The sequence below is a fragment of the Ammospiza nelsoni genome, chromosome 10, assembly GCF_027579445.1.
Source record: "Ammospiza nelsoni isolate bAmmNel1 chromosome 10, bAmmNel1.pri, whole genome shotgun sequence".
Taxonomy (NCBI): domain Eukaryota; kingdom Metazoa; phylum Chordata; class Aves; order Passeriformes; family Passerellidae; genus Ammospiza; species Ammospiza nelsoni.
In genome coordinates, this window is record NC_080642.1 from 11908647 (window position 1) to 11922420 (window position 13774).

Here is a 13774-nt window from a genome sequence, read left to right on the forward strand (position 1 = left end):
TGAGAGACCATAAACAAAGGAATTCTGCATCTAAAACTAAATGATCCAAACCCAAATAATTTTGCAAAAAGTTAAGAATTATTGGAATGTAAGATTTGACATGAGCTAAGGTCAGGAGCTGGATTTTCAATATTCAATCAACTGAAGATTGTTTATTTCTTCGCTTCATAAATACATGTTCTGTAACTTCCTTAATAATACAGTAGTTTATGAGAATAAGTTCAATGACTAGAACTAGTTAATTTGGAGCTCCAGTGAAGAAGCAAACACACAACTTATCTGCACTCTTCCACAGAGACTTAGTTACAGGACACAATTATTTCCTGATTGAGAACAATAACAAAGATGAATATTGAGATGCTTCAAAAGCTTTGACAAGGAATAAACAACATTCTCTAGCCCTTTTCATTCAATATTTCCATGCATGGCTGTTTCATCTAAAATTACGTGCATATTAATAAATACACAAAAAACTCATGGGAAGTGCACCAACTGATCACATTTACATATCTTTGAAATCCATATGTTGAGTGTTCACATTTTACAATGATTACCTGACATTTTGTTCATTGCAGGTGAGACCAGAACCGAATTTATCATGTATAGCTGAGCAAGTGTAGTGATCTTCTAGGACTCTAAAATAGAAAGGGAGAATGTTCCTTAGGATGTTATTCACAAAGACAATTGACTTCTTCAGAGACTTGTGCAACCAGTGCAGTGAACTCACCCAACTTTCTGGAACTGTTTTGCACAGTCATTCCAGACATAGCGGATTTTTTGCACTTGGATAGTTTTCACCTGGAAAACAAGACAGGGACAACAAAGCATGCAACACGGGAAACAAAAATACTCTGAGACTTGCTCACAGAGCTCAACTGGGCATCCTCACTGGGGTCAAGTACAAATCAGGGAAATTTTATGGGGGCAAGGTGGGAGAGAAGACAGGATTGCATTCACTGACACCCTGGATGAATTATAGATTGGTATCCCAAATCTATAAATCGGGAACAGTGCAGGTTCCAGAAAGCTTTACAGATCTTTAGGTCAAGCAAGTACAAAGCAGTTTTCTTTCTGAAAAAAGGAATAATCTTCACTCTGATCTCACAGAATGAATGTAAGAGATCACTGATGCCATGGTGGCTACACAAGCAGCTGAAAAAGCCAACAGCTCCCTTGTCTTCTGTCTAGTTTCGGGGAAAGCAGGGGCCTTTGGGCTATGTCCAAGCATGGTGCTGAGTCCTTCAGCTAAACAGATGTGCCAACAGACAAGAAAGGCCATCCCAGGATACTGAGTCACTGCTAATGTTAAGCCCTTGCAGAGCAGTTATCCATTAGGAACACACGCTGTCATTTATAACTTGCAAGAGGAGTCTGTCCTGTCTAGCACAACAATAACAAAGCCTATTAGAGATAATGGCACGTACTATCAGCTGGTAGAAGGCAGGGATATACACCTGTACACGAGTGATAAAGAAATCAGCTACAGGGAACTCTCCCTGCCCAAAGCAATAAGCATTATTATAGGCCAATGAAATCTAGACTCAGCTCATCCACCAACTCAAAATGGAGTTATAACCACAGTCATTAACTTAACAAGAGGTCTGAAGTTAGGATTTTATGCAATAGGAGCTGCAATATCTGCAATGCTAAATCTGGAGTGGAAGCAAGGGACTCAGCTCCTTGTCAGAAGAAGTCCTTGGACAGCTCTTGGGCACTTGTGCACTCAGGTAACTTAAATGGAAAAACCACTTTGAAATTGAATTATAAGCAGGGGCTTTTGAATTGCTAGGGAAGGAATAAATTGTTCTCTCTTTGCTGCTTTGAAATCTGGTCCTTTCTATCTAGATGTTTTGATTGATATGAAAGTGGTGTTCAAAGGACCTATTATTTGAGGCTATATTTGGCCTTTTTTTGTTACTAATTTGATCCTCAAAAGAATGTTACAGACAGACAGACCTGTTTCCACTTTTTTCATATTGTGCCAGTTGATTAAATTAGTTGGCACTAAACTTTCCTATGTACATTAATATATGTCCACAGTAGAAATAGCAACAAGTTTTGCTCAGCTAAAGTTAGGTTTATATTGAAAATATTTACTTAAAATTGTTGTAGATATAAAAAGTAATTATAGTAAGTCATAAATTTATTTCCTGAAAGGGAAAATAGCTCTTTTCTGGATTCCTCAGTGCAGTGCTCTAGTATCGATAATCAAGAGCCAGATTTAGCAAATGTATCATTTTGCATTCCTATTGCTCACACAAACTTAACGTGTAATGCTAAGCAAAGCACATAGCTGAACTGTCTGGTACATGTTTTAGACATGGGTTAATTACATTGCATCGATCCATCATCTACCTTCTCCCCAGTCTCAGCGGTATCTCAAATCTATGGGACTGGCAGAGACCAGGATACATTTTTGCAAGAACTGTTAACAGTTAACCCGACTCCTGTCACCTGTTCCTGACTCCTTCCTAATCCTGACTCCTGTTAACCCGACTCCAGCAAATGCACTTTCAAGAAGAAATTGGTGCATACAAAGAGAAAGAAGCAAAATGTGTCGATGAAACATTTCTGGAAATACTGATCCAGCTCAGACACTTTTCTGTTCTATTCCCTATCGGAATTAATCCCTGCTTTCATGTTACTGGGGCAACTGCAGTCTGTTCTGCATGGTCTCCTTTCAGACACACAGTCACTTCTAAATTCCCTGTTTCCTATGCCAAAAATGTTTGTGTTTTTTTTTTTAATTTGGAACTGATTCTCTGCTGCAAACCCCAGTCTCCTGAAGCTCTCCTACTTATAACAAAGGTTTTCTCTCAGAAATAGTGAGAATTCTTATTTCAAAACCCCTGTCAGAATAAGAAGACTTTTTCAGAGGTGAGTACAATTGAATACAGTTCTTTTCTTTTTCCACAGCTCACTGTGTTCCTCAAGCTGCAAGATTCTTAGCTGCATATGTTTCACAGTTACTTTTACTCCATGAAGCATGGCTGAGATTTGCCATCATCTCCCAGATGCTGCACAGAATACTTTACTTACTAGCAAACTTGGCTTCATTATGGCTTTGCTGAAGATTGAGTCTTCCTCAGTGGCTGGATAGTCTGATCTGCTTTTGATAAATGCAGACACAGAGATCCATGTCACAGTCTTACGAGAATAAGTCCGAAAATCATCCTAAGTGGGTATAGAAGAGAAATGTCACAATTTGCCCCAAACACAGACCAAATTCACTTTCACCTTGGAGTCAATGATTACAGCAGCCTTTCTAGAGTACTACTCTGGCTTTTTTTAAGGATTAGCCAACAGAAGCCTCCTAACACTTGTGATTTAGAGAAAAATCATTAGAATAGGAACAGAACCACTGTCCTGTCAAAATGTGAGTACTGCAAACACTTCAGTGACCACAGGTCTGGTGTGTGGCTGATAAGGATGGAATGTGAACACCCAGGTCAAGATCTAGGGCAGGCAAACAGCACAGGGCAATCTGAGATGCAGTGACCGTGCTGTAAAGGGAAGATCAAAAGGAACACAGTGATGTGCTGCAAAATGGATGTTCAGTGCCAGTGCCTTTACAGCCACTCCTGAGTTAACACTTCATTGGAAGTGTCAACACTTATGGCACCTTAGACAAGCATTTACCACAAACTGAGTTCATGACCTTCACTTTTTTTATAAAGCAAGTTGAACATTAGAACTGCCTGATGACAAGGGTTGGTAGTACACTCTGAGAGATTAGAGGAACTACTGTATTGAGCAGCAACCTAGCCTCATGCTAGGTTTCAGTCCCAAACACTGAACTACATGCATTAAGGCCAACCATGAGACTGACTTACATTCTGTGTGTGAGCAATTTTGCAGTTATGAAACTTTAATTGGAAAAGGGAAGAGTAAAAAAGATCTCTGTACCAAATATGAGCCCTTTGGAACAATTTAATTGTTAAAAAAAGAACTTTAATAACTTTATATAGCTTATTTGCCTGTTTTTCTTCTTAAACTGGTCTTTTGAGTAGAATAACATTTATTTTCTGATATTTATCTCGAATTTAGATTTCAGAACGAGTAGACATTGGGATTCAGATTGAAATGGGAACCAGTGAATAACACAGGTGCTCATCATTTAAACTAAAGTGAATCAAAAATCAATAACCAAAGAGAGTTAATAGGCTCTTATATTGCAAATGCAGAGATAATGATGACTTAAGAATTAAGGTTTTATGCGAAGCAAAAGATAATTCCAAGGATCAAGCTGATGAGATTACTTGTATCCTCATTAGCAGTAGCCATCACATTTGAGAACTGATATAATCACAATGTAGCACAACAAAACAAAACTGTCATTTTAACACAAATGATTATGAAGGAAATCTTAAATTTTCAAACACTTAGAGCACATTTGAGAAAGCTTCTTGATAACAAGAACATACAATATTATTCAATTCCTGTTTAATTACACAAAGGATCATTTAAAAACTCATTTATTTGAAAAGTGCTTGGCATGGCACATCTTTTTAAAATTACACACAAGAATAGGTAATTAAAAATGCAAACTGAATTGAAGATTAAGAAGGGATATTAAGCCTAATATGATGTTTTTAATAAAGGAAGAAACATATGCCCAGACTATTAGGATGCAGATTGTTTCATTATAAAGTATTCAACAGGCAGATCTGTGATTTTCAAAACCTGGGGTTTTAGCTACATGTTGCTGTGCTGTTTAAGAAGGCAGCTCAAACACAGAGGCAATAAGTGATCCGTTTTGCAATTGCAAACATTGAAAATGCCATTGTTCAGAAATCTTTGAAGCAGAACAAATCAAATTTCTGGAAGTAAACCAACTCTGCCAGCTCCTGGAGTATTCAGGCTCAGCTGGTATTCAGATCCAAGTCTCAGTTTATTTCTTTAGTGTTGCAGTAGCTTCCATGAAGTAAAACCAAGGGTTTGCATATGTTGCAGTGCTTCAGTACAGCCCTCAACAGGAGTGACCTGTATCAGGAAACTACAGCAAAATGTGCCAGCTCTGAAAGCATTAACTGCAGGATTGCAAGCTTATTGGACATGGTGGAAGCTGATGGGAAATAGAAACACAGAGCCAAGAAAACAAGCAGTCAGTGTAGGCTTGGCCTCTTCTGTGTACTTCTGTATCCATCATGACACACTTGGACACTGTTGGGACACTGCTAGACAAATCTTTAATTTGGCCCAGTAGATCAATTTTGGCAGAGAGGGACATCTTTGTCAGAACAGCCAAGTGATGGAAACGGCACCTGCTGGATACTGCCAAACAAACAGGTGCTTTAGAAACTGGAGCACAATGCTACAAAGTAGAAAGCACAGGGATGATAGAAGGGAGGAGGAAGGACTGAGAACAGTCTTGAAACCACAGATATTACAGTTTTATCAGCCCAATGTCTTTCACCTTGTCTGATCAGCTGTTACACTCCATTCCCATCATCATCACACACATAATTTGTGGGATATTTTGAAGTTCTTTAGATCAACGATGGTGCACATAAGATATTATTGCAGGAAACCAGCAATGTAAGACATTTCAGCCAACTGGTTACCTTACAGTTAACTCACCTTCCAAATAGCCACCTACTAGGGACTAATTAAAAGATTAAAGTAGGCACCTACCGTTGTTCTAAGCAGAACAATATCAGCTTCTTCCAAGCTGCATCGGATGCAGTTTATCCACACATCCCACTCTGGCTTCCAGTAAAACAGCAGCCTCAGAGCCCCACAGGACAAGATGAACCCAGCAATGCACAAGGCCCTTCGGCAGCCTTGAGTTTTGTAGCCAAATATCTCCTGTACAGCAAAAAGAAGACAAAATTTATTACTATTTCTCCTAAAGAAATGCCTGGAATACTACACCTTCCTGTCACTCCCTGCTCTGCCATAGCTGCTGTTAGGTATGGTACTGTGAAAAACAAGCCATAGAACTTGTATTTGGCTACTTTAGGTATCCTAAGCATGATTACCAAAAATTTGCATCTTCAAGAGAATTTTCATCCACCTTCATAAAATCCAGATTGCTGTAACCTAACCACTATTCTTATGTAGTTGTGAAACTCAGCATGAGACATTGTTTTGTGTGTGTGTGAGCAGGAATGATTACAAAATATAGAGCTTTAAATCTTTAATCCAAGTCAGGAATTCAGATTTGACCATCAGCTTTCCTAAGGATCAGACAGCTGAAGAGCTTAAGTACATCTGTACCAGGAGATGGTGAATGATCAGTGCAGAACTGCTGCCTTAGAAGTGATCACTGCTCTAGCAGTGATCTGCACTAATGCACTTCCGACACTCAGCCAGTGTCTCTGCTTGGTGGTGAATAACACTGTGTGCCTGCACCAGCTGGAGCTGCTGTGTACAGCTTGGCACAGACACAGCTTTTGGAGCTGTTACCCTCTTCCATGACAGCTCCAGTATGGGGATTTTGGAGCTTGTCAATGTGCCATTGGCCTGACAGCTAATGATGATGATGATGATGATGATGATGATGATGATGATGATGATGATGATGATGATAGTAATAATAACAACTATTAGAAAGAACATCTAATGAATCCTTGCAGAATGCTTTATATGTCAGAAGGCCAAAGGAAGCAACTCATTTTAGTTGTATGAGTAGGTATTATTATTCCATTTTAAAAGCTGGGGAAATTGTTACAGTGAGGTGACTTTCCCAAAACATGTCTGTCAGCATTACATTTTAAGAGCTGCAGGTCTTGGTACCATGGCCAAATTTCCTCTCAGTACTGCTAGCAGGGACTCAGTGAAACAAAACATCTACAGTGCCTTTATAGAGAAGATGCAGCCTAAGCTAAGATGGAAGATTCCAGGCTGCAATTACATCAGGTGACCAGGAGAATTTGCTGGCATAAGCGTTAAGGTTCCTTCATTCCTTCTTCTGAGTATATCTGCAGAACCTGTGTAATCTGCTTCTGAGGATCAGATATCTGCAGCCACAGATATTGCAAGATCCATTTATAAGGTGAGAAGAAAAGGCAATGTAATTGTAAGGATGACTAATGCATAATTCCTGGTTCTGTGCTGGAGTCTTTGCTTGTTATGTGAAATGCAGGCCCTGCCCAGTGGTTCCACATGCTGCCTCGGCACACCTGCTCTGTTGCATTCTCCAAAAGACAGACTCTGTCATCCTAGGCAATATCCAAGAGGTTTCTAAGGGGAAGAAATTGGCAACTGTGAGGAAAAATTATGGTAAACAACACAGGGAAGAGGCTATACCGCCTGTGAGATAAGCACACTGCATTTTCAAAGGCTTCCATAATCTCTGAGCAGCCAAGAGAATAAGGCAACTCTGCAGGAGAAAGAAGGAAGCCCATGGAGGACAGCAAACAGGCAAGCTTGCTAGGAGGCAGTTGGTGTGGCAGTTTTGCAATTAATATTCACATGTTCCTATAACAAGGTAAAGAGTCTCCACTCAACTCTCTTTAGCTATAACCTGAGCAAAAAGGTTAAAGAAATAGTGTCAGCACCTGCATGTGGAATAATACACAGGACAATGTGAATTTACTCTTCACAGCAAATGCTTACCAGCAGGATCCAGATTGCTTACTAGCTTGGATCCAGGCTTCACAGCTTGTAAGCAAGGAAAAGGATCTCCCAAAGAGACAGAGACACCTAAGGGAAGAACTGTTAAAAGAACACACCTTCGGACTTCCTTCAGTATCTGTCTGGACCTGGAATAACTGGAATAGTATTTTCAAATTGGGATGGGCATGAATATCAGGGTGGGGAAGAGCAGGATTGCTGCCATGTGCATCTAGCTTCTGCCTGTGAATCACTCCTTTAATTTTCAGTTTTTGTGTCTTACACCCGATGTCTGAGGAGTCAGTAAGGCTGTACTAATAGAATGAAGAAGAGAGAGGGTGAATGCTCTGCCTATGTTTGCCAGTCATTTGGGATCATCATCTCTTGGCAGTGTTCTTCACTGAAATGTTCAATGGTTTCCCAAGTCCGACACAACAACATAACCACAAAACTAGAGCAAACTCTGTATTTCTCTGTATTTTTGCCTAGGAAACCATGCACTAATATATGAAGATATGTATCTGAGTCCCCCTATGCCAGCATATATTTTTCCAGATTAGTTTCAACTCAAAAAGTTATTTGAATCCATAGATTGCAAGACACTCCCCAGAACCAAGCATGCATCAGTATTCCTCATCTTGAAATACAGAAGAGAGGGAAACAAGGAAAACAGCTCATCTTGGAAGAAAAGACATGTTTTTTAAGATAGTCATTATGCTGCGTGCTGGATCTTGCTGCTTCTCACAAGGGACTTTCCTGAGACAGACAGAGAGACAGATAGACAGAGGGATACCATGGAGCTGTTCTGACCCTTCAAGGGCATGAATTGCCATATGAACAGAGATATTGGTTCAGGTTTGTTGGTTCATGTCTTGATGAGTGTGACATTTCTGAATACAGCTGTTTAGGAGTTCTACAATGAGTCAGCCGGGAAAGAATAAATATCAGATGTTAACTGATGCATCTGGGTGTCCATGAAGGAATCTACTGCCAAAGCAAATTATTTCCCACAGTTTGGAAATGTCTGGAGTGGGTCACCTGGGCCACGTCACTGAGAAGTAAAGCTAGGCAGGGAAATAGATTGAGCTCCAACTTTGACTTGTGCCAAAGTTCTCTGAGCCAGAACCTTTCAAGCTTAACTTCAGTACAGAATGTTCTGTTAGATTGAGGAGTTTTTTCTGGCCCTGTGCTTTCAGCTGGAAGGATTATAGCAATGAATGCTGCATTCATAAAAAAAAATAATACATGAATACTCCTTGTTAAAGCAGAAACTTCTCACTTAGCAGATAAATCAAAATGAAATTCTTTAGAAAAATTCTTAAAACTATTATCTTCCACAAGAAAGGTGAATATTAGACCCATAACAGAGGTATCCACAACCTGCAGGAAGAAGGGAGGAACAGGCACACACACGGTGCAGGTTTGTTTAGGCACATGAATGACTTACAGTAATTAGGGTTTAGAAATTCTTGATTCACTCAGCCTCTGCTAAAAGGATCTCCAAGCAAATGCATGTCCACTATGGCAAACAATGCTTTCAAGGCTGGCAGAAGTCCTACTGAGAGCACTGCAGCAAGAACATGTCTGTCAGGTTAGTTTTATGTTGTTAAGGAAATAACTTTTGCTGTGTTTCATTTCGTTGCACTCATGCAGACATGCTTCTTTTGAAGAAGATCTGATGAATACAGATTTGCAGCTTGACAACTTTTCTAATGCATGAGCAAGTTTTTGGAGTTAAATGAGTGCATTTGGTATATAAAACAGTTCACAGTCAAAAATCTGGGTTCTTGAGTGCATCAGACTAGGAAATGGTGGAAAATAAAGTGAAGATTAGCTGTCTGTAAGACTCCTTATAGGATGTAACACCACCTACAGAATTGGCTGGTATACAGTTTCATCTCATCTCTATAGAAAAATTTTTAATAAATTGTAGTGTACAGTAAAATTTTGTTTCTTCATCTATTAACATCCCTTTTCTCTTGAGACTCGCAACAGTCACAGGAGTGACTGTAACAAAATGCTTTGACTTGTGAGTGAAGGGTCTAAGAAGCGGCCAGGATTATTGGACAGAAAAAGCTGCCAGACCTGCCCAGTGGCAAGTAAGGTTCTTAGCTGCTTTTACAATCACACAAAGCCAGCATTCAAGGGCTTATCAGTCTAGTGTCCAGCAAGTCTTTGTTACTTATTTTTAAAACAAAAATTGCCTCCAATTGCCAGGTCATCTGCACAACAGAATTTAAATGCAAATGTCAAACAAACTCAAGCATCTTTTTCTTTGGTAAAAACAAAGCCTGTAGCTACCATCAGGGAACCTAAACAATGGCTGTGAATGGTCATATTTCTGGCAACCCCAACACCAGGTACCCTATTATGAGCAACCTGTTGCTATAACAACAGTTAATAGGATTAGACTTGAAAGACTGGCTAAGTTTCACAAGCAATTTAATAACTGAAACTGAGTCTTACCAACCAGAACCTGTTTCATCAGAAGTTTGTCCCTGTTCTCTCTGAAACCAGTAGCGACATTCACTATTGTTCCATTAGCAACATTTCAGATTTTATTTCAATTTTTACAGTTACATTTTTCAAATTCAAAGTACATAAAATTCCTGTACCAGATTCCCTTCAGAACTGTGGCCTATCAAAGGATGCAGACAGCTGCCAAGATGCAGCAGTAAACTGGGGTGCACCAGTTGATTGACTGCAGTTCTTCCATTCCTTCAGCCCAAGAAATGGGGGAACACATGCTTAGGACAGGCTGCTGGAAAATCCTTCCCAAAGCAGCAGCCTGTCAAAGTCTATCACAATCTTTTGCACTGCAAGACTTAAGGTTCACACTTTAGGTTTAGTGCAAAGGGAATGATTATTCCCAAGCTGTGCAGAGAAGAACATCAAATTGGCAGAGAGCATAAAGCTGTGGTTTTACTTTCTCTTTGTATTCCACAGTAAATGTACCACTTCTCAAAATCTTCAAGCAGATTTTCTGAAGAGAAGCATACTATTAGCCCTCTCTGAGGCAAGCTGCTGTGCCCAGAGTTCTCTCACACTACTGAGATCTTTCTGGTACTACAAATGGTTGTGGAGAACGAGTTTATCTCATGCTCTGAATACACTTTGCTAAGTTTTAGCTGCATAGCAGAAGAGTGAAGTTTAATTCAAGCAAATGTTCTGCAGCAATTGTAAAGTAATCCCGAAGACATACACAAGGATATACAGGTTAGATTTCCTAAGTCAGAGTGATTACTCTTAAATCCAGGACTATCTAGCACCTCAGCTGTACCAAGAAGTGGAAATAACAGGAGAAAGAAATGGAAATAACAGAAGAAATCTTCAAAGCATTTCCTCTTATTAGAGTTCCCCATCTTTCCTCAGCAAACAGGACAGCTGGTTCCACAGAGGGAAGCACTGCACATCCAGAGTTCAAGTGAATGACTTACATTCTTTCAAATTACTTGAACTATTCCACTCTGGAAGAACTGGCACTTACACAGTGTCAGCTGTTAGAGATCTGATCTTGTTTGAAAGGTCAGGAACTTCTTGTTAATAATTTAGTTCAGGTAGATTAAACTGGCTGTTGAAAACAGCATCAAAAATATTTTTTACCGCTTTGAATTTTAAAAAATTAACTTCTCTTTACTTCACATATTCTTCTTCACTCCTCTACTTAAAGATTTCTCTTTCTTCACAACTACTCTCATTTACATACTACTTTCTTTTTTCCTTTCACACAAATACACACATTAGGTGTTCTCTGTTTTCTATACACACATTGCTTTTTTTCTTGTCTCTTACAGTACCACATACATCCTCAGGGATATCTTCCTCTATATCATACTTTTCTTGTCTCTTATCTATGTAACAAACACACATGCATTCCTGCCTAAATTAACATAATTTGGCTCCAGTTTTAATTGCATTTTCAACTCAAGCGCTTTACAAGTATTTTTTCTTCAATTTCCATTTGTAAACCCCAGGTGAATGAGCACTGATCCTACTCACTGCAGGCATGGAGAGCATGGCAACTGCCAGACACTCTGGATTCATAGTGAAGACTGACTCAACACTGGGCACACACAGTAGCTGTGCATGGAAAACCTCAGATTCATAGATCCTCGAGCACCAGATTCAGGACACATGGACTCAGTACGATACTGGTGAGAAATAAAAACATCTTCAGGATAACTGGTTCCATACAAGCACAGCTTGGGTGTCCCAGCAGTGCACAGCTGGAAGTGAATATTCAGGGTACAACAGTGTGACTGTACATAGCACCAAACAATCCACTTAAGCCTAATTAGCTCCGGCTCAATTCTGGCATTGCTAGAGACAGCACCGATAGTGGTGAGAGCACAGCAGGTGTTTATAGTCCTAGAAGGACAGGGCAGGGTGGAGCAGAGGCACAAACCCAGCAGCTGTTTGGAGCTGGGGAGCAGTGGCACATCAGCACCAGGGCTAGAGCCAGGAGCGGGCCGCTGCCAGCAGGTTTAGTAACTGGCCGGCGGAGCCAGTCGGGTTCTGCATTGCACGGGGCTAATTAGTCCCCACCCGCGGAGCCAGTGCCTTGTGCTTCCTGCACTGCTCACTCCGTGCTGCTGGGTGACTCTCTGCTGCATTCCCCAGGGGTGCATTATGCAAAATGTGGCATCTCCCCTTCCCTAGATGGCTGAGAGGGCTGTCTGAAAATCTACATTTTTCTTTGCAAGATAACAGGTATCCATGTTTGCACGTGACACAGTCTCTTTCACTAGAACAATAATGTCAGTGAGGAGAATTTGAAGACTTCTCCAGGATTTCTGAAAGAGAACAGTTGTGTCAACTTAGAAGTGACTGTGTTCCAATAGCTTTGCTATTGAAATCCTGCAGGCACTCACAGCAGTGCTCCAGTGGCTCTGCAGCACAGGAATTTTGAGAAGCACTGCATTTACCAGATATGCCTAAGAACTGTTATTGTACAGCTGCATCATGGATCTGACATCTTCAGCAGAATCTATTAGAGGGACAGAATCCATGTGAATACCTGACTCATAACACACAGTAATGGCAAAACAGCTCAGAAGCACTGAATTCACTTCAATCGTGTACTGGCTTTACTATTTAAGAGCATTGCCATGCGGGAGACCAGAGATTTGGTGTAAACATTGAACTTATTTCCAGGTGTTACAAAATGCATGCAAACACATTTCTCCCTGGGAAACTCTGGAAAGAAATATAGTATTTCAGTATTTAGGAATCCCAGCTTCTGAGATAGGGTTGGCAATTCAAGAGACTGCATTTGTCAGTAATTTATGCAAACATAACAGGTGTTTTTGTGTTTTGGAGAAAGCCAAGGTTTCCTGTTCTCTAACTGGAGCTGATCCTGGAGACCCAGCTGTCAAATGGTTGGGGATCCTAGTCTGGCCCATCCCTCAAGCTCATATTAAACCATCTCTATCTAGATTTGTAACACCACATGAATAATCTGTTGAGCCATCATCCCCTGTTGGAGGGCATAACCAGTTAAATCCAATGGACACAATCAACCTTATTTTCTTTCTGCTAAAAAAAATAATTTATATCCCTTTCTAACTGTATGTTTCTGCCAAAGAAACACCCCAACTAGCAATAACTCAATTACAGTCTGTAGCATTTTATTGCAGAACACGTGCCGCCTTCTGCTTCAAGCTAAGAAAGACCTAGATAGAGACACAACTCACCATCTCATTCTCTTCTTCCTGGTTAAGCTGTGCATAATGGTTCTTGGCAGCATTTTCCCCCATGAAATGACCCTCTGGAGACTTTTTACAGCACCCTCAGGACAGGTCTTCAGCATAGTATGCTTGAACTTCTACATTGAGGAAGTGCTCTAAGTACACACCTTCCTTATAATTCTGATGATGTTTGAAGTAGGGAGCTCCTCCCTCTCTGGGGTTAGCAGGTAACACTTTATCCCTCCTCCCTCCATTCTGTTGTTGCAGTTTTGCAATTGTGAGGGTTCATGCAGAACTCAGTCAAAAATGCAAGAAGAAAAATTTCAATCTTACAAGTGTTTGACACAATATGACTCCAGAGCATAACTCTGGTAGGTGCAAGCAAGCACTGCTGGCACAAAAGTTTCAGGGGAGGGCAAGAGGGGAGTATTTTTCTTCAAGAGATTATGGAATCACTGGAGACCAGGAGTGTGTCCAAATAAGAAACAAAATAGCCATTGCTGTTGTTAACACTCTTAGCAACCAGTCTG

At 40.3% G+C, this 13774-nt stretch overlaps 1 protein-coding gene across 1 annotated transcript in view; it reads right to left on the reverse strand.

The window, feature by feature from the left end:
• ATP13A4 (ATPase 13A4) overlaps positions 1–13379 on the reverse strand; it is a 37012-nt gene extending 23633 nt beyond the window's left edge. Inside the window, exons 1-5 of the mRNA XM_059479708.1 lie at positions 13251–13379; positions 5635–5808; positions 3040–3174; positions 728–798; positions 555–635 (exon numbers count right to left, since the gene is read on the reverse strand). Of these exons, the coding sequence (XP_059335691.1) occupies positions 555–635; positions 728–798; positions 3040–3174; positions 5635–5808; positions 13251–13313 (524 nt within the window). The 5' untranslated portion in view covers positions 13314–13379. The remainder of the gene's footprint in view (positions 1–554; positions 636–727; positions 799–3039; positions 3175–5634; positions 5809–13250) is intronic.
• Between the last annotated feature and the right edge of the window lie 395 nt (positions 13380–13774).